The sequence below is a fragment of the Balaenoptera musculus genome, chromosome 20 (genome assembly GCF_009873245.2).
Source record: "Balaenoptera musculus isolate JJ_BM4_2016_0621 chromosome 20, mBalMus1.pri.v3, whole genome shotgun sequence".
Taxonomy (NCBI): Eukaryota; Metazoa; Chordata; class Mammalia; order Artiodactyla; family Balaenopteridae; genus Balaenoptera; species Balaenoptera musculus.
Window position 1 is genome coordinate 43639935 of NC_045804.1, and position 25147 is coordinate 43665081.

At 53.2% G+C, this 25147-nt stretch overlaps 1 protein-coding gene across 1 annotated transcript; it reads left to right on the forward strand.

Moving 5' to 3' along the window:
* The first annotated feature begins 3360 nt into the window (after positions 1 to 3360).
* On the forward strand, positions 3361 to 24615 carry SLC13A2 (solute carrier family 13 member 2). The gene is given in 16 exon segments (XM_036835460.1): positions 3361 to 3509; positions 16204 to 16332; positions 17110 to 17246; positions 17354 to 17568; positions 17839 to 17854; positions 18134 to 18301; positions 18407 to 18420; positions 18423 to 18528; positions 20365 to 20499; positions 20501 to 20549; positions 20692 to 20693; positions 20762 to 20883; positions 21167 to 21288; positions 22444 to 22605; positions 23246 to 23383; positions 23876 to 24615. Coding segments are annotated over 16 exon segments (1800 nt in total). The 5' UTR covers positions 3361 to 3407; the 3' UTR covers positions 24059 to 24615.
* Positions 24616 to 25147: the final 532 nt, after the last annotated feature.

Sequence of the window (25147 nt, forward strand, 5' to 3'; positions counted from 1 at the left end):
GACCGTAGAAAATGCAGTTGAGGATCTGAAAACAGTTGAGCCAAGGAAGGAGTGGTAAGAGCTGAGGCAGAAGAATGCAAGGAGAGGATCTTGTAGGGTTGTTTAAGCACCTTGCAAGGTGCTGAGGGGGGATGTGAACATGTATAAGACAAAATGAGTGGACCCAGTTTGAGAGGCAGTGGAAGACAGGGGAAGAGATCAGAGCAGACAACCCTCACACCCTGTCTTCTCTCCTCCAGGCTGGGTAGTCTCAGGTCTTACAAATCATTCCTGGAGCTCCCTGCTGTGTCCAACCATCCCTGTCTTTCCAGGTCCACTTAGGTTGTACCCCTGTGGGCCCCAGGCCCAACCTGCTCAACACAGTTCCTCAGGGGCCTCTGTCTGAATGTCTGGCTCCCATGTCCAGGTGTGAACTTCCTAAACCTCACCTTTGGGCCACAGCCTCAGCCCCGGCTCTATCTCCAGCTTATCTGCCAACTGCTCCTGAGGATAAACCGGTTCTTGTGAGCCAGAAACCATCTCCTCTCACCTTAGGGCTTCCTCAGCTATTCTCAGATGAACTTCTCAAGGAGGGTCAATGGTCACAGGGCACTCCTCCCTGAGATAGTGCTGACGCCTGTCACCCAAAGGGTGACAAGGACTGAAGAAGGAGAGTCACAGCACCTGCCATGAGTTGCTCATGGTTCATTAGGGGTCACAGAAACAAGAATAGTTATTTATAGCATTAACTGAAGGGAAAGGAAATGGGGCAAATGAGAACTGAACTAAGCCTAGTAGAGGAGGGCCCTGCCTGTGATTGCCAGGCAAGGGAAAGTTCTTGTAACACACGTGATAGATGGAGACTTCCCGCCTTTGAGACGAATTAGTCACTGATGGGGCCTGGCTGCTGGGGACGTGATAGTCCCCCTACACCAGTCCGCAAAAGAGAGTCAGCAAGAGTCCCAAGAGTCTATGACTTTGAAAGGGGCTGTACGTACAAAGCCGGGGGGTCTCGGTGAAAGAGTGGTCATCTAATTTGCAGTCAAATGCTCCACCACTGAGCTATTCCCCCACAGGAGCCATCTAATTTGGAAAAATTGAGTTTTGTCCCGGCACCATCACAGGGGCCCAGGGCCTGGAGGGTGGGCAAAGAGCATGGATGGTCTTGGATATGAATCGGGTTCTCTCTCAGCTCACATGCGCTGTGTGACCCTGGCAAGGGACTTCACTGCTCTGAGTCTATATCACAGGGTTGGTGTGGAGAGTTGGGTAAACTGGGAAGCAGATTACACACCTAGTGGATGTTGTTCCTCTGGGGGAGGCTCAGCCCTGCTCCCCTTGTGGCTCCTCCAGAGCCGCAGGCCAGGGGAGAGGCCTCCTCCAAGGGCGAGACAAAATCAGAGAATGTCTTAAGTCTCTGAAACCCTTTGTCTCTCCCCGTGCTTCTGGACTCTTCCTCACCTTGCCCTGGGCAGGTGTCAGGTTGGCTTCGTGGGAGTGGAAAGGCCATAAATAGCCTGAATGGGGGCTGGGCGGGGGGATGGGCTGGGGTGGGGTGAAGCAGTCTGTTTTGTTGCACTGTAGCTTCCCACCCAGCCTGGCCCCAGGAGCCCTTTGACCTGGATCCATGCATAGCTCTCTGCCCACCCTGCAGAGGGCACTAAAGTCAGGCCAAGGTTGGGTGGGGGTCTGTCTCACACAGACCTCATTGGCTCTAGGAGAATCTCATTGGCATCGCCGCCCAGGCCAAGCTGCTGTACTCCCTGGAAACGTGGTCACCAGCTCTCAGACCTGGTCCCACACACCCACTTTCCAACCACTCAGAACCTTCTTCCTTTCACATCTTTGCCCAGGCTATGTTGACTTCCTGAAACCATCTCCCTGAGACACCCTGCCTTCTTGTCCCAGCACACAGATCATCACACTTGAATAATCAACAGAAATATGGATTGAGCTTCTACTCTGAGCTGTTTGGGGTGGGGAGGTGGGAGGGTAGCAAGAGACAGAGGCTCTGGGTAGATATATCCACACACTCCATCCTCCAGGTCTTGGCTCACTCTTGCCGCTGCTTGTGATCATACCTCTGTCACCTTGGGGCCAAGTTAGACTCAACCTTCAAGTCTTCACTGAGGTGTCACCTTTTCCAAGAGCTTTTGCTCAATACTCCTACTGTTTCCTTTCACCTGGAGTTGCCATACTGGTTTGGACCTCCCTAGGGCACTCCTAAAGCATGTTTGAATTCTGGCTGGCTTGTGTCTTGGGGCCTCGGTTACCCCAACTGTAAAATGGAATAGTAACACCTAACTCCTGGTGTGGTTGTACAGAGTAAATGAAATAGTAAACTAATAAGCTTGTACTGAATGCTGAACAAATGTTAACTATTACTAGCAGCATTTTAATCTCTCTGCATCCTTAACACCGAGTCCAGGGCTGATGATATAATCAGTGTCAAATACTTGTTTGGTGGATGGATGGATGGATGGATGGATGGATGGATGGATGGAGAGATTAAATGTGTTTCCAAAATATAAAACAATCTTTGCCAGTGTTCCATGGGAGCTTGGGGTTGGGAGTGGGGGCCAGGAAGAACCTACAAAAGTGAACCTTTACTGTATACCTATCATACATCAACACATCAACAAGGAAGTGGCTGTTCCCAAATTAAGTCAGTGCAGAGGGCTTCCCTGGCGGTCCAGTGGTTAAGACTCCGCACTTCCAGGGCAGGGGGAGCAGGTTCAAGCCCTGGTCGGAGAACTAAGATCCCACATGCTGCACAGTTCAGCCAAAAAAATAATTGTCAGTGCATCACACAGCACACAGTGAATACGAGTTGGTCAGTTCCAGTGGCTCTGACAGTTTCCTTGATACCTGGAAGGAGAAGGGCTTGCTCCAGCCCTTCCTCAGTCCTAGACTGGAAATCCCCAGAGGGCAGGATGTTTCTGGAGGCTGGGCTGCCCCACCCAAGGCCCTGTATAAACTGCTCAGAGAACTCCTCTTTGGAGGAGTAAGAGGAGAGAGGGGGCCTGGGCTGGGGAGGGTGCTCTGGGTCTTGCTCTGTGCATGCCGGCTGTGGGGCTTCCCAGGCACCCTTCCCTCTCCTGCTCCTTCCATATTCAGCCCTTAGTAGCCCATACACAGAAGGAATTAACTCTGGGCTCAACTTCTTGAAAGAAACTGAAGGCTTTATTCCTTGATCTTGCCCTCCTCCTTTTCTTTGCAAAGTCTTCCTGATCTTTACACTTCCTGCAGATCCCTCTTCCTTACTCTCACCTCCCGGACTCCAAAAACACTCTGATTGCCAGGGTGGGTCAATGGTTAACCCTCCAGCGGCTTTATATAAGCCTGCCTAGCCGCCTACCTGCTGCACTGTCGGTCCTGCAGTTCCCTGGATCTGGAGGGTGACCCGGCAGCCCACGTGGATCCACACCATGGCCACCTGCTGGCAGGGCCTGTGGGCCTATCGCTTCTACCTGATTGTATTCTTCCTACCCATTATCCTGCTGCCTCTGCCCATCCTCATCCCAACTAAGGTAAGGAAGTGGGGTCCTGGGCACAGAGAAGCTCCAAGGGAGCAGGGGAGGGGCCGTCTGGCCCTGGGGTTGGGCATCCTCAGGGCCAGCATCACCCACTCATCCCTCCTAGCCTGACAGCCTAGGCTGTCACCTCCTGGTCCTCCCGAGGCCTGAGGACTAAGAGGTCAATGGGGGCTTTTGTTCGGCACCCAGTAGTAGGAGCCCAATGTGAATTGCTTAGGTGCACTTGGTATCTACTCCCTTGGGAGGCAGGAAACCAGCTCCGTAAAGGAGGTGCAGATGGAAGCAGTTGAGGTTGATTGGGAGGGTATGATCCGGGCTAGCTGCTTGAGAGGGAAGGAAGGGGATTAGGAGGAAGCTGGTCTCAGGCAGTTTGTGCAGTTAAGAGTACAAACAGAAAGAGAAGGCACTCACCTGTGATCCCAAGAGCTAAGTCTCCTGCGGAGGAGGGGTGGGAATTGAACGAGGAGATCCTGACAGTGGGCAATACAGCTGCACACCTTGAACGGAGGGGCAAATGCCACTGCTTCCTGCCCACCCCCATGCAAGCAGCAGGAGTCATAATTTCGGCTCTCATTTACTGGAGCCCCCACTGCATACCCTGTACCATGTACCCAGGAACACTCTCTCCCATCTTATGAGGCAGGTCTGACTCCCATTTTACAGATGGGGAAAGTGAAGTTAAGTCACCCAAAATCCCAGGGCAGATCCTGTTTTCTGGAGGTCAGATAGTATACACTTTGGGGCCCCCCTTGTTAGTAAAAGAAGACAAAATTATGAATCTAAAATTAACACGGGACTTTGGGAAGGGTAGGTCCAGGAGGTGGCCTTGAAGTCCAAGCTTCACAGGAAACCTCCCTCTGGCAAGTGGCATAGTTAGGCAGTGGCAGAGCTGGGGGTGTGGCCGGGCTACAAAGCCTGTGCTGCCTGCCTCCGGAAGGCTGAGACCGAATCCTGGCCCTGGCCTCACCCCACACCCACCGCCCCACCCTCACTTGCCCATTGAGCCATTTGCTTCCTTTAGTCACAGACAGGGAAATCGAGGCAAGATTTTTGTTCAAGGTATCCCAGAAGGGTAAGGAACTAGGGAGGTAGTGGCACAGCTCCTGGTAGGTGACAGGGCCTGGCTGACCTTTGAGATGACCCTCATCCCATGCCAAAGCCAGTGGCATCTCTATGCTAGGGACCCATCAGATCAGTTTCCAGACAGGCTGAGCCAAGTGTGTTAATCCCGGAAGGAAGGACAGACAGGAACTGTGATTCCCATTTTACTCCCCAAGAAGGTACAGCCCAGAAAGATTTAGAAACTTGCCCTCGGTCACTCGGGAAAGCCTGAGTCAGTATGAGAAGCCAGGCCTCCTTGTGGGAGTGCGATGTGTCAGGACCCCCTGTCTTCCCTGTGCTGTACCCCTCCCTGCCGCCTGCTTCCCGCCTACAGATGTTGTCTCCCCTGTCCTGATTCAGATGAACTGTCCCAGGTTCCATCTGTGGAAGCCAGCCCCTCCACTGGGGCCCTGGATACCAGTCCCTCTAAAGGACTTTGCTCCTGTAATTATCCTCTCCTCTCCTGCATCATCAACTTTTCCCTCTTTGCCTCATCTCTCCCATCAGCATGCAAACAAGCTCTAATCCCTCTCACATTAAAAAACAAACCCTCCTGCAGTCCCACAGTCCCTCCACAGATACCTCCTTTCTCTGCTCTCTCTCACAAAAGGCCTCAGAGACTGACTACACTACCCATCTCTCCTTAGACAGACAGCTCCAGTCTCCAAGACTCTACCTACCAAGGGCTCTTGTCAAGTTCCCATCAGCGTCCGTGTCACCAAACCCCTGTTCCATGCTCGCCTTCCTCAACCACTCGGCAGCGTTTGTCACAGCTGGTCACCTCCTCTTTGCTATGCTGTCTTCTTTTGGCTTCTCCTGGTTTTCCTTTACCTTTGACCACTTTTCCTGGCTCCTTCTCCCTATCCTCACTCTCCCCCAGGTGATCTTCTGTTGTCTCCTGCCTTAAAAAGCATCTCTATGCTGATGATTCCCCAATCTGAAACCCCAGCTCTAATTTCTAAACTTGTGTTATCCAACTAACACTGGACACCTCCCCCCCGAACGTTTCCTTTCACGCAGCGTACACGTTGGCATATCCAGATCACAACCCTGATTACTCACCTCAGCTGACGCCCCCCGCGATCTTACTCATCAAGATATGGCTCAACCGTCCACCTCAGAGCCATTCCTGATGCCTTTCTTTCCTTCACTTCTACAAGCATCAGCAGGTCCTGTTGACCAGTGTTTTCGCCAAAAATACACTGAATGGAATCGCTTTCCACTACCTCCACTCTGGTCCTGGCCGCCATCGTTTCTCTCCCATCCCTACTCCTCCCCAGACCATTCTTTTTTTTTTTAATTGAAGTAGAGTTGATTTACAATGTTGTGTTAATTTCTGCTGTATAACAAAGTGATTCAGTTGTACATATATGTACATTCTTTTTTATATTCTTTTCCATTATGGTTTATCACAGGATATTGAATATAGTTCCCTGTGGTATACAGTAGGACCTTGTGGTTTATCCATTCTCTATATAATAGTTTGCATCTGCTAACCCCAAACTCCCAGTCCATCCCTCCCCCACCTCCACCTCCCCCTTGGCAACCAGAAGTCTGTTCTCTACGTCCCCAGACCGTTCTTCACCCAAACTCCAGGATGATCTATTCCAAACATAAGATCACTACCCTGCTTAAAACCCCACATAGGCTTCTCGTCAAACTTAAAATAAAATCCAGACCTCTCAGGGTAGCCACGAGTCGTCGGGGGCTCCTGCCCCGTATCCTACCTCTTATTTGCTCTTCTCCAGCCTCTCTCTTCCTCAAATTGCTCATCTTCCTGCCTGCAATGTTCTTCTCCCAGAGGCCTCCCTCTCACTTCTTACATGTCAGCTGAAATCCACCTCCTCAGAAAAGGCTTCTCTGAGCAGCACCAGTCATTCTTTATTACAAACACCTGTTATTTAAAGGGCTTTCGCTCTCTGAAATGATGTATTCCTTTATTTTCTATTTATTCTCTGACCCCCCTACATTAGAATGTAGGCTCCGCGAAGGCAGGGACTTTGTCTTTTTCCATGCAGAACCCCCAGTACCTGGCACATAGTAGGTGTTCAACAAATATTTGTCAAATGAATGAATGTGGGCAAAGAGGGCCCCGTTGTGACTTTCTGCTGAGTCCCTGCTCTCTGCAGTGGATCCCAAGCTTACCTCCATGCCCCTGGGCCCTGAAGCGGGAAAGAGGAGGCCCAGACTAGGCTCAGACCTGTGTCCACATAATACTTGTTGACATTTCTTCAGTATTTTGTTGTGTGCTAGTCATTGTACCAAGCACTTCAAAACACTAACCCATTTATTTCTCGCAATAACCTCTGAGTTACTGTGAGGTTACTACTGTTGTCTCCATTTTACAGACATGTAAATTGAGGCCCAGAGTGATAAAGGAATTTGCCTCAAGTCCCAGCTAGAAAAAGGCAAAGTCTGGACTGGAATCTGGCCTTGGCTAAGGCTGTCTAAGGATGCAGAGTCACCACTTGAGCCATCTACCGTCATGTCCATCCAGCCATCAGCCAATCCTTCCACTGTCGTTCAGTCTGGGATGTCTGTCGAGCTCTTGCTCTGTGCTGGGGGTTACCAAAAAGGAATACAGATGTTCTGTCCTCAAGTTGCTTTCAATCTAGAGGACCACGTGTTCATGCCACACGGAGTATAGCCAGAAGTCTGCAGGAGCTCAGGGGAGGGAGAAAATCCTTCCAACTGAGTTAAGGGAGAATCTGAGGTGGGCCTTGAAGGCTGAGCGAGATTTCAACAGTCAGAGGCATCAGTAGAGGGCAGGCCAGGTGAAGGGAATGGCAGGAGCAAAGGCGTGGGGATTGGAAATAGTAAGGAGTGTTTGAGGAGTCAGCAACAGAATCCTAGAAATGCCCATCGCCCACTGGGGGGTCCCAGTGGTTGGGGGCCAGTGAGGCCTGAAGTCTTCTCAGTGCTTCCCCAACCCTGCAACCAGATACCAAAGAAGCACCATCGGTGTGCCAGAAACCTTACATCTATTCATTCACTCATCCACTCATTCATTTATTAGGGAACAAGTATCGTGTGACAGGTACAGTTTAGGTGCAGAGGGTGGGAGGTAGGATTCAGGGGAATTTGCGATCCTGGGGGTGCGGGCGTGTGTGGAGGGACACACAAAAAGCATATACTGTCCATGCAGTGAAAACCATACAGCAGGCCGTGACTATGGCTTGGGGAGGGGCTGCTGTAGATGCGGTGATCAGAGAAGGCCTCCTGGGGTGCTGATATTTTCCCTAGGACCTGACTGGCAAGTAAGAGCCAGCCAAGCACAGCTCTGGGCCAAGAGCCGTCTAGGCAGAACACGTAGTGCAAAACCCAAGGCCAGGGGTGAGCTTGGCAAGGTGGAGGGATAAATGAGGCCGGCACGGCATGTGAACCTGAGCGAGCAGAAGATGACTGAGGTTAAGTTTAGAGAGGTAGGGAGAGGCCAGCCAATGTCAGCCCTATAACGTCGGGGAAGGAGTGAGGATTTTATGCTGAGGGTCACGAGGGATAAATACTTACTCAGAGGTCAAAGAGCTAGTAAGTTAGAGTCGAAAATGCAAATACCTCCCAGGACCCAAAAGAATCATCTGTGAAAACTATCTGCCCGTGGTGTCATGTTTGCCAGAACAGAGCTTAGCTGAAATCCAGACTGTATTTACAGTAAGAACAGAGGGCAGGATTTCTTACTCTGAATCCCCTGCATTCCTAGGATATAAGAACAGTAGGTGTGTGTGTGCACATGCACTTTAAAATCTGTGTGACTAAAATACCCTTACTGCAAGCTATTCCTGAACCCCAAAGACAGACCAGGATTACGGGCATGAAAACTGTGCAAGGAATTTGGACCTCACTTCCGGGGCCTGCCTCTATCTTCCCTGATAAACAATGCTTCCCTGAACCCTCTGCCCCTTGTCTGAATTCCGGGCCCCCGGAAAACACAACACAGTGTTTTGGGCATCGTGTAGATGCCTGACTTATTTCCATAGGCTACTTCTCCTGTTCATGAGGGCCTTGGTGTTCCCACCAATGAAACAGGAACGCGGGGTGTGTCTGGTCAACACCCCCAGGGCAGTGAGGTGTGGTCCCTAAGTGTGGCCTCGATCAGCACTGGACCGCGTGAAGTCTGGTTTTCTGGCCTCTGAAGGTCCTGGGAGTAGGGGCCAGCCTCCAAAGCCAGGGAGATCCCTGGAGAAGAGAGAGAAGTTTCCCCAACTCGAACTTCACCCCCAGATTACCAAATCATGTCCACACTTCCAGCACCTGCTAGGTGAAGGTCAAGAATGGGAAAGCAAAGGAGACTCTTTAGCAGTACGGTTTCCTGAACGGAATTCAGCAGCAGGGCCCAGGGCAGTTGTAGGGCTCAGATGCACAGGAGTGTGGGAACGCTTCTCTCATCATCAACTCCCGCCTGCTGGTTTGCTCTTTAGGGGACACAGGCGGGCCTGGCCCTGGTCCTGGCCCAAACTGTGATGTCAGGACTCTCCCCCGCACTTTTGTTTTCTCTGACACTCAGACCCATTGTTTTCCCCTTTGGCCTCTTAAAGCAGAAGATGATGCAACAAACGCATTCACGTTAAGGTGCAGAAGTAAACAAAGATCACTCAAATGAGATCAGGCGAGGCTAGGAAGGGAATCAGCCTCCATCCTTGCTTTCGGCAGAGCCTCAAAGGCAGGGGGTGGGGACGCTTTAGAATGGAAAGAGGGAAGGCTTCAGGTGTGCCCTGACTGGAGGTTGTTGGCAGGGGGAAGCTGGAGGGGGGCTAATTAGAAGTGGGGTATCCTCTCTGATTGTTACGAGAGCACATTTGCCTTTCGCTGATTAGTCCTGAGTTGGAAGTGGAGGTAGCGAGTGGGGATCGAAAATTAAGGAGGCTGGCGGTCATTGAGCAAATCCTGCCCATTTGGGGTCAGTTGCTAGGGAGGTGGTGGTTTGGCTACAGGGCTGTTTGCTGCAGAGATTGTAGGACATATATTTGCGTATGGACTGGCCATTGTCGCCTTTTATGTTTAGTCTCTCAAAGGTATTCGGCATTTGGATGGGCCTATTATTCCTGGAATGAATATCACACACACACACACACACACACACACACACACCCAGACCACTCTGCACCTTCTTCCCCAAGTCCTGTCACATGGCTCCTCTCCTTGGGGTCACTACGCACCTAGACACTCAGGAAAGGCACCTGGAGCTTTCCTCCTCCCACCCGCCCCAGCAGCCATCACTCAAACCCTCTGTCTTCCGTCTCCTAACATCTCTGGAGTCTGTCCTCTCTCTCCATCTTTACTGCCATGACTTCTCTGAGCCCCTGTCGTCTCCCCACTGGATATCCCAGCATGGCCACCTGTCACCTCCCAGCTTCTATGTCTGCCAATCCACCTGCCACATTATCGCAGGTGTAAGCCCCCTATTTTCATCTTGAGGTGATTGATTTATTTAATTAGGTGACACATGCACATTGCACAAAGTCCAACAGCACAAAAGAGTGAAACATTTCCTTCTGTGATGAATGTAGACAACAAACCGCGATAGTAAAGAGCGATATTTTTGACTTTGCCACCAGTAGGAATCAGGGATATTTTCAAATCGTCTGAGAGCTGTTGCCAGTCCCTTGACATATTATGTTAACCATGACTTTGAAATGACAGTAGCCATTAGCCGGTGAAGAGCTTAGTAGTTAAGAAAGAGTCACATTATATCACTATCTTACCCATTTTTTCATATTTTAATAACTGTATTTTGATATAATTGGTTTCCTTTGTAATCCTGTGCATTTTATTTCATGCATCTAAAAACATTATTCTAAGAAGGAGCTGGAAGGCTTCATCAGGCTGCCAAGGGAATCCTGGTACCAAAAAAGGGTAAGAATCCCCGAATCAGAGATTTTCCTATGGGTGTACAAACACCTGTGGACACATTTTAGAAAAAACACATATGGCAGCATCAGCGTAATCTTTTAATAGAAACCCTCACCTGACCGTGTCACCCTCCTGGTTTACAATCCTTCAAGGGCCTCCCGTTTTCACCTTTGTCTTCCAGATAAAGTCCTAGATTCCTCTCACAGCAGGCAGGCGAGGCTCTTTCCGAGCATTACATCACTTACCCCACAAGAATGTATCTTGATCTTTTATGCCTCATTCCATTCCCTCTGTGCTTACTCCCTCACGCTAACACCTTTTGCCCACCCACAGAACTCCTATTCATCCCTCAGTACCCGCTCAGTGTGCCCTCTCTGGAAGCCTTCCTCAGCCCAGATGGAAGGAGGCTCGGAGAAGGGGCCCCTTCTCTGGGACCCCATTCTCTGGTCTCTCCTTTGCAGTGGTGCTGGCTGCCACCCAGGGCCTTGCCTCACTTCCCAGCAGCATCCCTACTTGCCAGGCGCAGAGGGGCAGTGGGAGTAGCCCCCCCTGGGGCTAACCTTCAATCACCAGGACGAATAGAATGTGACACCTTTGAGACTGTGGGCGTTTTCGCTGCTGCCCAATGGCCACAGGCTGCTCTGTGCCCGTAACAGGTAAAGGCCGTGATGCCCACAGGTCCCCACCCTGCCCACACCCAGTGTCCAGAGTCTACCCTGGATTCCCTGACACCACCATCTTCATCTGTATGTCACGCATCCACCCTGGTTCCCCAGCAGCCCGGGAGCAGGTTTCTGTGCCAAGGCCAACCCAGCCATCGGCTCACTGCCATCTACACTCCTTTACAGCTTAGACCTTCACAGTCACACCCCTCATCCTCACAATAACCCAGCAAGGAGGGTGTTTCTCTTATTCCCATTTGTAGAAAAGGACCCTGCATAAAAGACAGTAATGTGTGTATAGTTGGAAATGCTCAATATTTCTTATCAAAAAAAAAAAAACCCAAAGCTGAGAGAGGTTAAATAGCTTGCCCAAGGACATGCGGCAATAAAGCTGGGCCTGGGCACTCAGGTTTTCTGACCTCTGACCCTTGTTTCCTATCACAAAAGAAGAAAGTTGCCAGCCTTGGGGTTTGGAAGCCATCTGAGGCTTTATCTCTTCTCTTCATTGTTGGCTTTGCCAGGCAGCCCGCCGTGACTACGGACCAGCCCACACAGGGCACTCAGACCCCCTGAAGGCCGGGGCCAGTTCTGATTCATGTCTGTACCCCAGTGTCTGACATTCCTTCACTCATTTATCCAGTGTCAGCTCCGTAGAGGTGCCAGGCACCCTGCTGGTGTGAGCAGAAACAGACCCAGACCCTGCTCCCTGGAGAGTATGGTCTGGCGACAAAGGTTGATATTCATCATGAGAAATTCGTGAAAGCAAATGTTTAACTACAGACCGTGATGAGTGCTCTGCAGAAGAGGTACAGGGGCATAGGCTGTGAAAAATGGGGACTATACTCCTGAAACCCACGGAGGCTTCCCTGGAAAAGGAATATTTGAGTTAAGATCTCAAGAATGAGTAGACATCAGGTGAGCAAAGTGGGGAGGGAAGAGAGGAGATTAGATACAAATGCCCTGTGGCTACAGGGAAGATGGAGCGTTTGAGAAACTGGAAGAGGGCCACTGTGGCTGGACCAGAGAGAGCAACGAGGAGAGGCACAGACCAGCCCCCAAATTTTCCTAAGAGCAGCGGGAAAGCCTGCAGGGATTTGAGCTGCTTTGAGGTGTGTGTGTGTGTGTGTGTGTGTGTGTGTTGGGGGGCAGGGTGTGGATTAAACAGGTTTGTGCCTCAAGATCACTCTGGCTACAGCAAGAAGAGATTTCAGGGGCAAAAGAGGAAGCTACGAGGTGAATAAGGAAGCGCTTGCAGAAATCTTGGTAACAGATGCAGGGGCTTGGACCAGGCTATTGGCCCAGAGCTGGAGAGAAGTAAAGGGGAGCATTGGAGGTGTTGAACCAGCAGGACTGGAGACCTGGAGCAGAGAGGTTATTTGTCCAGTGAAAGCCTGATGAGCAGGCAGGAGGCCCAGCGCCTGCCCCTCAATAGCAGGGACAGCCTCGGGGGAGAGAGGAATGGGGATCTGACCACGGTAGTTTCCTGGCACAGCAGGGCCAGGGGCCCAAGTGGGAAGGAAGGATTTATAGACCCAGGCCAGCACCAGCAAAAGAGGGAGGGGCTAGAGACAGGGAGGTGAAAGAAAGTTGACCCCTGTCCTCCAGAGCCCAGGCTGAGAAAGGAGTACATTCTACAGCCAAGGAACAGCTGGGGAACAACTAGCCTGCTGGCCTGCAGAAGGAGGACGTACTGACAGAGGTAGAAAGAAGAGCATTAGCCGCCAAGAGAAAACTCTTCCCTGCTGGTATCTGAGCTCCAGGAGGGGCTGCCTCAGACAGGGTGCAGGCTGTGCCCTGTGCCAATGGCATATGGAGTGGTGCAACGTAGCATGACTGGGGAGTAAGCCAGTTGGGTCCCATGCCATAGGCCACCAGCTGAGCTTGGCCAGCCCAAGATGCGTTGAGCTGAGCAACAAGGCAGAGTATAAGGTGGCCCTGGAGCCCAGGTCTGATTCCCAACTTCCCACTTCTAACACTGGGGAAACAGTTCGTGGAATCAGACACATTGCGGGGCCAAGGAGAAAGGATCCCCCAGGTTCTGTTCCCATTTCTGAGCCATGAATGCCACTGGCTGTCTGGTGAAGACTGTGGGCCCTTCTCAGAATACTGCTCTGAAATGCACAAAATAAAATGTATAGGATGACAAAGGAAACCAACCATTTTGAAATACAGTTATAAAAATATGAAAAAATTAATTGCAATTCAGAAATACAGGTGCTTCCTTATTAAAGCATTAAATAAGATCTAGTGTTGGTATAATAACTACCATAATTTCAAAATAGTGATGGATGTAAACAATATTTTGAGATATATTTTGAGTCCATTGCAACCACTAATCTGTGCAGGTACCTAACAGCTGACAGCCACAATCAAATATCTGTGACAAAATCGCCCATAGCACCGTTAACAGCTATATGGTTTTGGGAATTCCCTGGTGGTCCAGTGATTAGGACTCGGCGCGCTTTCACTGCTGCGGGCCCGGGTTCGATTCCCACTCGGGGAACTAAGATCCCGCAAGCTGCACAGCAAGGCACCCCCCCCTTCCCCCCCGCCACAACACACACACAAAACAACAGCTATATGGTTCTGTTGCCTCTGTTCACAACCTTAGTTAGATGTTAGCTAAAAGATGAAATTGTTTTCCCATCCAACTTCATGAATCCTGGGTATTCCACGCCCCATTTAAGAGCCCCATGAACCAGGAAGAGCAGGTCAGCGAGTTATGGACCGACTAACTCTACTGTTGGACCGACTACCCAGGAGGGTGGGATGGGACACGGGGCCAGAGCCACCAGGGCCAGAGAAAGCTTCTGAATGGAACTTTGAAAGTGGTTTTGGGTTTTGATCCAGAGACAGACGGACAGACACGGAGAGGGACACAGGGAAGTTGTAAAGGAGTAGAGGAACCATAGATTCAACACGCTGGTGCTCACAGCTCTCTTTGGAGGGTGCAGTTGGGGACCCAGAAGTGAAGGAACTTGCCCAGAGCCGGGCAACAGGAAGTGGCAGGCCCCAGCGAAGACAGTTCCATTTGGATCCAGAGCCCTAACTCACTCCCGTACACCCTGCTGGTCACAGCGCACCTGAGGCTGGGGGACACCCTCCAGTAGCAAGGGAGCAAGCTCAGGGTAGAAGGCAAAAAGCTGGGGCTCAAGAACCAGGTGGCCTGGATTCTTCGCTGATTTGTGTGACTTTGAGACATTTACTTAATTTATTTGCACCTTTGTTTCTTCATCCATGAAATGGGAACAATAGTCATTACCTCACAGAGCAACTAAATGTGATTAAAAACCACCTGGAGTGCATAGAGCACCACGCCTGGCATGGAGTAGTCCTTAACGACACTTCTGCTGTCGTTATTAGCAGAGCTTTCTTCTTGAATCAGCAAAGTCATCCGGCCCAGCCTCCCTCCTTGTCTCTGGCCAGAGAATTCTGTGGGGTGAGGGCATGGGGGGCACACCAGGGTCCAGAGGGCTGGCTTGCCCTTAGCCCCAGGGGAAGATGGGTAACAGGCTGTGCACACTGCAGGTGAGAAAATGGTTGAAGAAACAGCAGCTTCAGCAGAATCTACCGCCTGCTGGGGGAGGAGGAGGGGTGGGTCTCTGCTCAAGGATCAAGGTGGCCCCACCCCTTGTGCCAATGAGTTCATGTCCAGGGTGAGAAAGGTGGTGGAAGTTTCATGGAAAGAAAGTGAGCCTGGCATCAGACAGACTTGGCTGGGCAGGCTGGGCGCCACACCACCCCCCAGGATGCCACTGATGTAGACTACTCGGGGAGTGCTCTTAGAATTATGCAGTCCTGCACACCTTGCCTGGGTTCCAGCCTGGCTCTGCCACTCCCTAGTTCTGTGACCTTGAGCAAGCCACATACCTTCTGGAGGTCATCTATAACATAAGACCACCACACTCATCCATGGCTGTAACTACAAACGTGAAAACACCCAGCTCCTAAGAGTTACTCAGTAAACAGCAGCTTCGTCTCCCCAAGACCTTCCTTCAAGCTTCAGGGTACTAACGGCATGAGGTATAAGGGGTGAGCCCAGCCTGTACCAGGTGGAGAAAGCAAGAGGGGCAGGGCAGTTGAGACAGGTAAGAGAGGAGGAGCCCCTAGCCCATAGTCCCAGCAGGCAGCCTCTTCCTTTGGCAAACAAAGAGTGGGCAGGTGCCCCAAGGAGGCTCGGATGCCAGGCACCCTCTTCCCTGGAGGCTTCCTTCTGGCTAATGATTCCCCCGTCCCCCCTCCCCAGGCCTGCGGAGAGGCTCTGTCAAGGAGGGTGGGCCCCTGACATCTGGGGTTGTCTGACTTCATTCCTGCTCCAGGTCCCCTCCCAGGCCTGAGGTCAGGCCTTTCTAGCTTTGGGAGCCTCATGAGGGAAAGGGGGGGGGGTCTCTGGTACCCCAAGACTCACAAGACTATGACTCAGGGTTTACTCCACAATTCCCCGCACAACACGGGGATGGGGGAGTTATATGAAACAGTGGTCATGCCAGGATTACTAGGAAGGAGACCCCACCATTCCTAAAACTTTTCAGTGGTTTATTCATTCAGAAAAGATTTGCTCTGAAACCTCCTGGGTCCTGAGCTCCAAGGATCCAGATACAAAATTGACTCTGTCTTCATGGAACTCACCTCCTAGCAGAAGGAACAAATACCACTTAAATCGTCATACAAATAAATATATTCTTACAGGCTCTTGATAAAGCAGGGAAGACCAGGGTGCCAGGCAGGGATCCACATTTCCCAGGCCCCAGTTTCATCTAGATGAGCCCCCATCTCATGTAAGGATCCTCACCTGAGCCCCCTGCAGTCCCCAGGGGGACTGGATTATAATCCAGTGGCTGGATTATAATGTCTAGGCCCCCCAAGGTTAAAGACAAGGTGGTGAGTGCTTTGCTTTGTTTTCTATTTCTATTTTTAAATGGGACCTTGGGCTCAGGAATCAAGGACTGTGAGTTTCACAGGCTCTCCCCACACTGTTACAAACGGCCTGCTTTCTCTGGGGACAGGAGGTGACATGACTCTGGGACACAGGCCTGCCCCCTCCAACAGCTTTGCTGTTCCCCTCCCGCCTACAGGAAGCCTACTGTGCCTACACCATCATCCTCATGGCGCTCCTCTGGTGCACCGAGGCTCTGCCCCTGGCTATCACCGCCTTCCTCCCCACCGTCATGTTCCCCATGATGGGCATAATGGGTGCCTCCGTGGTAAGCCTCCCCACCCACAGGAGGACGTGCTCCCAGGGATGGAGGGGGGTCTGCCCTAGGACGCTGATGACGGGGGAAGCCTCATCACAGACAGGGCACATGGAAGAGGGGTCCCTGCCTCTGCTTGGCAGGTTAGGGAGCACTGGGGGAGGAGTCATCTAGAAGACCGGGGGGGAAGGCATTCTAGAAATGCCGGGTGCATGGTTGGTGCCAAGAGTTAATTCAAAGTGGGAGCAACTAGGCCTAGATGAGGGAAGGAAAAGGGGGCCTTGATAGCCAGCTAAAGAGTTTGTATCCTTCTAGTTCAGTGGCTCTGAAACTTGAGTGTGCATCAGGATCACCTGCGGAACTAGTTAAACACATTGCTGGCTCTGCCCCAGAGTTTCTGACTCAGTAGATCTGGAGCAGGGTCTAAGCATTTCATTTCTAGCAAGTTCCAGGTTGTTGATGATGCTGGCCCAGGGACCACACTGAGAACTGCTGCGTTAGTTTCTAGAAAGAGCATTAAATGCTTTATCTCCCAGTCAATGGCTTGCCACGGGAGTGGATTCAGGTTAGATGATCTCTCAGTCATTCCTGAGGGGAGAAAGAACGAGTTTGGCAGGAAGAGAGGAAACTGGTTAATATTAAATGGCAGATGATCCAAAGACCATTTCCATCTGGGTCCAAGAGCCCAGGGGACCAACCTCCATTTGCGGGAATATCAATGTCGGCACCCTGTAAGCCCAGAGGCACGGGGGGACCCCTTCCTCCTTCTCAACTGTCCCCACCTGCCAGGTCAGCACTGAGTACCTTAAGGACACCAACATCCTATTCATCGGGGGGATGCTCGTGGCCCTCGCCGTGGAGCAATGGAATCTGCACAAGCGCATCGCCCTCCGCGTGCTCCTCATCATCGGGGTGCGGCCCTCCCTGTGAGTTCCCACAAACCAAGTCTGGAGGACCTGGGGTGGCGGTGTTCTGGGCACCCAGGCCTTGAAGGGATGCTGGAACACCAGCGTGTCTGTCTGCCCGTCGCCAGGCTGATCCTGGGCTTCATGGTGGTCACGGCCTTCTTGTCCATGTGGATCAGCAACACGGCCACCACGGCCATGATGGTGCCCATCGCCCACGCCGTTCTGGAGCAGCTGCACAAGGTGCCCAAGAGCAAGGATGTTGAGGAGGGCGAGAACAACCCCGCCTTCGAACTCCAGGAACCGAGTCCCCAGAAGGAAGAGACCAAGCTTGATGAGAAAGGTGACACCAGGCCCTGCCCCCAAACCCTCAGTTCTTGAGGAGGGTCTGAGACGATGCCCATGATAGGAGCAGTCATCCTGGCACGTTTAGGGAGAGAAGAGGGAAGCAAGAAGTTCAGTGACCAACGTGTCCTGGTTTGCCTGGGATTTTCCTGGTTTTGAAATGAAAAGTCCCACAGGCTGGGAATTCCCTCAGTCCTGGGCAAACCAAGATGCTAGGTCACCCTGGCAAGCCGAGAGCAGAAGCCTGGGTGGGCTGTCAGGGGCCCAGGCTCCACTCTTCCTGTGTGGTTCGGACAGTCTTCTTCCCTTCTCTGTGCCTCAGTTTCCCTCTCTCAAAAGAGGGGTTGGGCCAGGTGGCGACTGGGGGGTCACTCCGGCCTGAGACTCCAGGGAGTGCTGGCCCTTGCAGACCTGGAAGCAGCCTCTGCCCTCCCCCCAGCCTGGGTCTAGGCTGCTCAGTGACAAGGTGCCCCAGAGGCCCTGGAGCCCCCACCAGGCTCCCCAGAACTGGCCCTGCGCCCATCCCCAACCTGAGCTCTCCCTTGTTCCCAGACAACAAGCAGGACGGCCCTGCCCCGCCTGTCCTCGGAGCCCAAGGCACAGCAGGACGAGGAGCAGCTCCGCTTCACCCGGGGCAGGAGCCTGTGTGTGTGCTACGCGGCCAGCATCGGGGGCATCGCCACCCTGACTGGCACCACAACAAACCTGGTGCTGCAAGGCCAGGTCAACTCGTGAGTGACCGAGTGGGAGGGGGGTCTGCATTCTGACTGGGGGGGGCAAATGGAGCAGGCTGGTCACCGGGCAGTGGTCACACAGCAGCCTGAATCCCTCTTCAGGATCTTCCCCGAAAATGACACGTGGTGAACTTCGCCTCCTGGTTTGCCTTTGCCTTCCCCACCATGGTCATCTTGCTGCTGCTTTCCTGGGTGTGGCTGCAGTTCCTCTTCTTAGGCTTCAAGTAAGTGGTGGAGTGGGTAAGAGCTGCCCAGGTGCCTGCCCTTACCCTCTAGGAGCTTCCAGTTGGGTACCCAGGTAGCCCTGCGGAAAAGGGCATAATCACCATCCCGGTGAGAAGGCCTCTCCCTCCCAAGGCCCTGCTGTGCACTTGGCCCCCCCATTTGAGGGAATTACTGTTTGGAGAGTATTAGCCCATCTATCAGATGAGCAAACTGAGGGTTCAAGACATGGTACACAACTAGATGTGTCAGTGCTGGGATTGAAAAACCAGATCTCCCTGATGCCCAGGCCAGGTCCCATTCCATAACAATCCCCAGTCCTTTGGCAGGTGCTTAAGAAGCACACGCTGTGAGCCTGGTCAGTTACAAAAGTCCTTGTTGCGCTCCTACTGTGTGCCTGGCCCTCTGCTAGGCACTGAGAACACTAGAAGCATTAGACAGTCCTGTCCTTGAGCTCACCATCTAATGGGTGATGATAAGGTAGGAGCAGTGACAGAGGGAAGCCCGGGTGCTGTGGGAGCACAGCCCAGGATAGTGAAGATTCCAGAAGTCCCCTGGCAGAGATGATGCCTGAACTGAATCTTGTAGAGTTAGAAGTCAGCCAGGTAGAGAACGAGGTAAAGTCATTCCAGCAGCAGGAAGAGCTTGTACAAAGGTACAGAGGCAAGAAAGAGCATGCTGGGTTTGGGGGAACTCTAGTTCTGTGTGGCTGAAACGCAAAGAGGGAAAAAGAGTATCAGCATATGAAGCTGGAGAAGTAGGCAGGGGAAGATTATGGGGAATCTCATGTGCCACATAAAGAGTATGGACCTTGTTCTTGAGGCCAAGAGTAGTAAAGAGGTTTTATTCCTACTTCCAGCCCTTGATTACTAGTAGTCACTAGAGCTCTGAGTTGAAAATCATGTGAGACCCTGCTGGAGCTCAGTTGGAATCAAGTCTGGGATTGATTAGTGATGTCTGCTATAGTACAGGCTAAGTGTGGTGGTATGACTGTTATTGTGGTATAAGTTGTTATTTGTCCATCCTGCCCAGGCAGTGGGGAGCCATTGAGAGTTTTTAAGCATCGTTGCTGTAAAATTGCTTGGGCAGGTGCAAGGAGGCTGGATTGAGGTTGGGGATGGTACAAAGCAAAGTGTTAGTCGAAGAGACCAGCACAGTGCTAAGCAACATAAAGGATTCAAAGATGTGTGAAGCATGGTTTTTCCCTTGAGGAACTCACAAGTCCAGCAGGGGAGTTGAGGTTTGCCCAAGTGAAAAGTTAAAAGTCAAAGTGAGTTAAGCACATGGAGGAGGGCTGCAGACCTCCGTGCCTCAGAGGACAGTGTGGGTGGGGCCCAGGCTGGCAGAGGATGCCCAGAAGCGGTAAGAGAGGGAAGGGAGGATTTCCTGAAAGGCTATGGGAGGCCGGGGAGTGATGAGTCAGGGCCAGAAGGAGGCCTGGGGTCTAGGCCTCTAGGGGCCTCCTCACTCTGGGCGAGGGAGGGCTCAGCACAAGAGAATTCCTGGAAAGGACAGAGGGCCAAGCACAGGGGAAACCCAATCCCCCATCCTCAGCCTCCCCTCTGCTAAATAAGAGCCAGGACACCCCAGAGTCTTCTGCTTTTCTTCCAGAACCTTGGGAACCTTTACAACTCATGGCAGTTCCCTGGCAGTCCAATGGTTGGGACTCAGCACTTTCACTGCTGTGGCCCTTGGTTCACTCCCTGGCCTGGGAACTAAGATCCCGCAAGCCGCGTGGCGTGGCCAAAACAACAACAACAAAACCACAGGCAATCAGAGCCCCTTGCTCCCCTGCCTGGCGTGGTTGCCCTTACGAGCTGTCCCACCCCTACCTGCAGCTTCCGGAAGAACTGTGGCTTGGGGGAACGAGATGAGGGGAGCGAGAGCGAGCAGCCTTCGAAGTCATCCGGAGAGAGCAACAAGCTGCTGGGCCCCATGACCTTTGCAGAAAAGGCTGTCAGCACCCTCTTCGTCTATGGTGGTGCTCTGGTTCACTCGGGAGCCAGGCTTTTTCACCGGCTGGGTAACCTGCTTTTTCCGATGAGGATGGGAAAAGGTGAGCATCGTGGGGAGGAGGAATACTTCCAGGAGGAGGGAAGGGAGCAGGGCCCCCAACACAGAACAGGAGGTAACGCTGGGTTGAGGTGGGGGGAACTTACCAGGAGGGGTGGGCACATCTGTGGGAGGGGTTCCTCTCCAGCACCCCTCCATCCTGTGACCCTGAGCAGCCCTAAGCCGCTAAGCCTGCCCTCCCTGCCCCGCCCGCAGCATGCCATCCGATGGGACAGTAGCCATCTTAATCGCTGTAATTTTGTTCATCATGCCCTCCAAGATCCCAGGGCTGACTCAGGAACCAGGTAAGCACCTGGTCTGGGGCAGGGAAGGGCCTCTGGGCAGACCCCGCCTTCTGGCATGCGACGTCCCTTCGACCACACTCAGCAGGAGTAGTCCAAGCCCAGAGAAGTTGGGGTGATTTGCCAAGGGCACAGGGACTCAGGGACAAAGTCATGATGTTGCAGAACTGAGGGTCCCTCTCTTACATGCATTAAGCTCTGATAGAGAGCCGTACAGAGGGGGGAAGGGAAGGGAAGGAAAGCCTGTTGGCTCTTGGTGACCCATCCTCTTCTGCTTGGGGAGTAGGAAAACCAGGGAAGCTGAAGGCCCCTCCTGCCCTCCTCAACTGGAAAATAGTTAAAGAGAAGATGCCTTGGAATATCGTGCTCCTTCTGGGCGGTGGCTTTGCCCTGGCCAAGGGCAGTGAGGTGACAGACCCCGCCCCCTCCCCCACCCACTTGAGGGAGACCCTGTGACAGGGAAAGAGGGGCCCTGATTCTCTCCCACACAGGGGAGCCCTGACCCCCCACTCGGGAGCCCCCTGGTGGGCAGAGCCTTTGCAGCAGCTGGAGAAACAGGTTAGAGCCCTAAGAGAGGGGGAGGGAACACAAGCCATAGGGACCTCTCCCTAGTCGGATTCTCAAAGCCAAAGAGAAGGCGGGCTTCTCCGGTGAGCAGGGACTGTACTCGGTGACTACCCAGTCCATCCCCTCACCGCCTGCCGGACAGAGAATGCCAAAGCTTTAGCACCAGGGAGTAGTTGGCTGGCGTTGGGTTGACGCAGTTTGCTGGCTGAGGCCACCAGGGGGCACCATGATCATACCCAGCCAGGCTCTGGGGACCGGGTCATCATTCCCCATAGCCTCCATCCAAGACAGAAATCCCTGAACCTGCACCCCTAGCCCTCGGTGTTCTGGCTAAGCTCATTCACTGCATGGACAGGAGCTTTCCTGGGTCAGGGATTGGTTAGTTCATCCATCAAGCACTCACTGACTGTGCCAAGCGCTGTGCTGGGTGCTGGGTGCTAAGTGGGCAACATTGTATATAATAAAGTCCCAGCTCCCTGGGGCTCACAGTCTGGCATTATAGGTGTGGTCAAGGCAAGACCTTGGAGCTCTTCTGACCCTGTGAACTGTCCCCATCCCCCTGTTGGCCTCTTCCCAGCCTCTACCAGGGCCCTTCCCCTTCTCCCTCCTTGCTGGGAGCAAGGTCCCCTCTGTCCCAACCTGCTAGGCTGGAGGGGGCAGGCAGAGGGCTAAGGGTGGCCAGGAACCTCCTGAAGAGAGGTCAGGAGAGCAGGAATAAATGGGGTCAAAGGTCTGTACTCTCACCAAGCCCCAGGTTTCCCAAGAAAGCCCCTTCGCTTCCCATCTGACCCTTCTGCCCACACCCAACCGTCCTTCAAGAGCAGTAGAGGGGGCTCCTAGGGTTCAGCTGGGTCTCATCTTCCCTCCCAAGCTGCCCTCGACTCTGAAGTTTCCAGAGAGGTGTGGGCAAGAGCAGGACCCTCCCAGAGCCTCAGCAGGGGACTCTGGGGCCCCAGGCAGCTCAGCCTCCCACACACCACCCTCCTCTGCCTACAGGAATCGGGCCTGTCAAAGTGGCTGGGGGACAAGCTGACCCCGCTGGAGAGTGTGCCGCCTCCCGCCATTGCCTTCATCCTCTGCCTCCTGATCGCCACCTTCACTGAGTGCACCAGCAACGTGGCCACCACCACAATCTTCCTGCCCATCTTGGCTTCCATGGTGAGCTGGCCCTGCAGACACACCTCCTCCAGGCAGCCTTTTGCCCACACTGCCTGCCGGGGCCCTGCCTGAAGGTCAGAGTGACCCGTCTGCACCTCCTCTCATTTCTGGGAAAGGACCCCTGAGCTTCCACCCTTCCCCAGGCTCTTCAGTAACTTTGGGCCCCAAGGCCCTCTGCCCCCTGACTCACTCCATCCCTGATGACATCACCCCTGGAGTATCCTGATGGGGCTCACTGGTGGCCTCGCCCACCTCCCTGGCCCAGCTCCTGTTCTTGTCATTCCTGAGGTGACAGCATGAAATTGCTCCCCGGAGCGTCCCCAGCCCCTTCTTCTCCAGGAGCGTTCCCGCAGCCTTTGATGATGACACCCACAAGCCCCTTTGAGATCTGTTTAATGGGTCCCTCCCCTTCCCACACCCCACAGGGCAGGGCCGCACACTTATCCCCTCCAGAGAGGTCAAGGGGCCCTTTCCAGGTCACCAGGTGCCTTCTGGCAGAAGTGGTGGGTTCATGGCCAGAGTGTGTATTGGGGTGGGGATGGGGGCTGTCCCTCAGAGAGGGAAGCAGGAGAATGGGGGCCACGCCTTCCCCTCTGGGACGGGGCTGAGATCAGCTCTGCCCCACTGTCTCCCCCTCCAGTCTCAGGCCATCTGCATCCACCCCCTCTACGTCATGCTCCCCTGCACGCTTTCCAGCTCCCTGGCCTTCATGCTGCCTGTGGCCACCCCGCCCAACGCCATCGCCTTCTCATTCGGAGGCCTCAAAGTGACACACATGGTGAGTGGCAGGGGTCTCCAATGCCTCAGAACTCCCTGCTCTGTCTTTCCATCTTGGTGGACCACAAAGTAGCTGAAAGTCGCTGAGATTCTCAGAGTTTAGAGTGGACCCTGTTGGGGTGGGTGGCAGCGGGGGAGGCTGGAACATGATCCCCAGTTGGAGTACCTTCAGGCCCTGCCAGCCCTAGGCCACTGAGAGGGAGAGGAGGGGTGAGGAATTTAGAGAAGGCACCAAGATGCCAGGCACCCGAACCCAGGGATATGGACTCAGAGAGGATGACTCAGGGCTCTGGAAGCTCCCCTTTCCCCTGTTAGCACTGGGATTAAAGCCAGTGGTGGGGGCATCACCTAGTGCTGCAGGTTAGACCCAAGGGAGGACTTCCCAGGGAGAGTTTTGCTAGTGAGAGAGCTCCTGAGCACCTATGAACACCTAAGGGATGGGTACTGGCCCAGCTCAACACCCACTCATTCAGACTGGCTCTCCTCACCCCAGGCCCAAGCAGGATTCATGCTGAACATCCTCGGGGTCCTGGTCATCACGCTGGCCATCAACACCTGGAGCATCCCCATGTTCGACCTGCACAGTTTCCCCTCCTGGGCCCAGTCCAACACCACAGGCTTCTGTGGGGTCAGCGAGGCAAACATCACAACACCTAGCCCCTATACCACGGTATAATCTGGCCCAAGCCAGGAAGACCCACCTCGTTCCTATTCCTCTGAGCTGGGAGGGGAAACCCAGGCTCCAAGCCAAACATTGAGAGAAAGGCACATGTATACCTAACCTCATGTGTCTCTTCAAGGAAGATGTATGTGAGCTCAGTCCTACGTGTCTGAGGAAAGTGTGTGTATGTGTATGTGTATGTACGTGTGTGTGTGTGTGTGTGTGTGCATGTGTAAAGACGGTGTGTCATGTGAGGATGTTGTGCAAGGGGGGTCTGTGTGTGTGATGATCCTAGGTGGTGTATGCTTGACAATGTACACTTGTGAGGTCACAGACACGACAGCGTGCTCTGTCTGGCACTCCAGGTCTTTGTCTCCCCAGCTTGGTGGGTGACCAGACCCTTTTGTCCTCTATTTATTGAAACTCAGGGTTGGAGCTGCCTGGGCAGCAAAGCCTACCAGCAGTTGCCATGGCTACAGTCTCTGGGACCGGCCCAACATACTGAGTTCTCCCCAGCCTCTCAGGTCTGGGGGGATGTTCAAATATCAGCCCCATTAAAGTCTTTCAGTAGAGTCTGTGGTGGTTTTTCACGGCACTTTCCAGGGCTGGTCCCCAACATGGTTCAGGCCCCAGGTTGGGAAATACGCTGGGAGGGGACCTGGCATCTGTCCTGTATGGCGGCCCCCTTGGCACCCCTCCCACCCAAGGGAGAAGGTAATGGCCAGGGAGCTCTGCCAAGGCCTGTCGGAGTGGACGCAGCCACCCAGGAAAGCAGCACTGACATCACCCAGCCCGGCTAATTGGGAGATTCCACTCCCTGCATGTCTTTGAGAAAACCAGCCTCCCCGTTCCCAGAGCCCTCCCTGGGCATTTACGTAAAACCCTCTGCCCCTGCCAACTCCTCACAGACCCCTCCACCAGCTGGAAAAACCAGTCCCACCAGACCAGGGGAGGCAGGCTGACCCATGCTAGGTGCCCAGAAAGAGGGACCCTCATCCAAAATGGCAACCTGCAGCAAGAAGGATACAGGTGAGACTCACAGGAACAGGTTCAAAACTATGGCCTTCAGAGTCCAGGACCAGACTGCGCTCTGGATCATTCTGC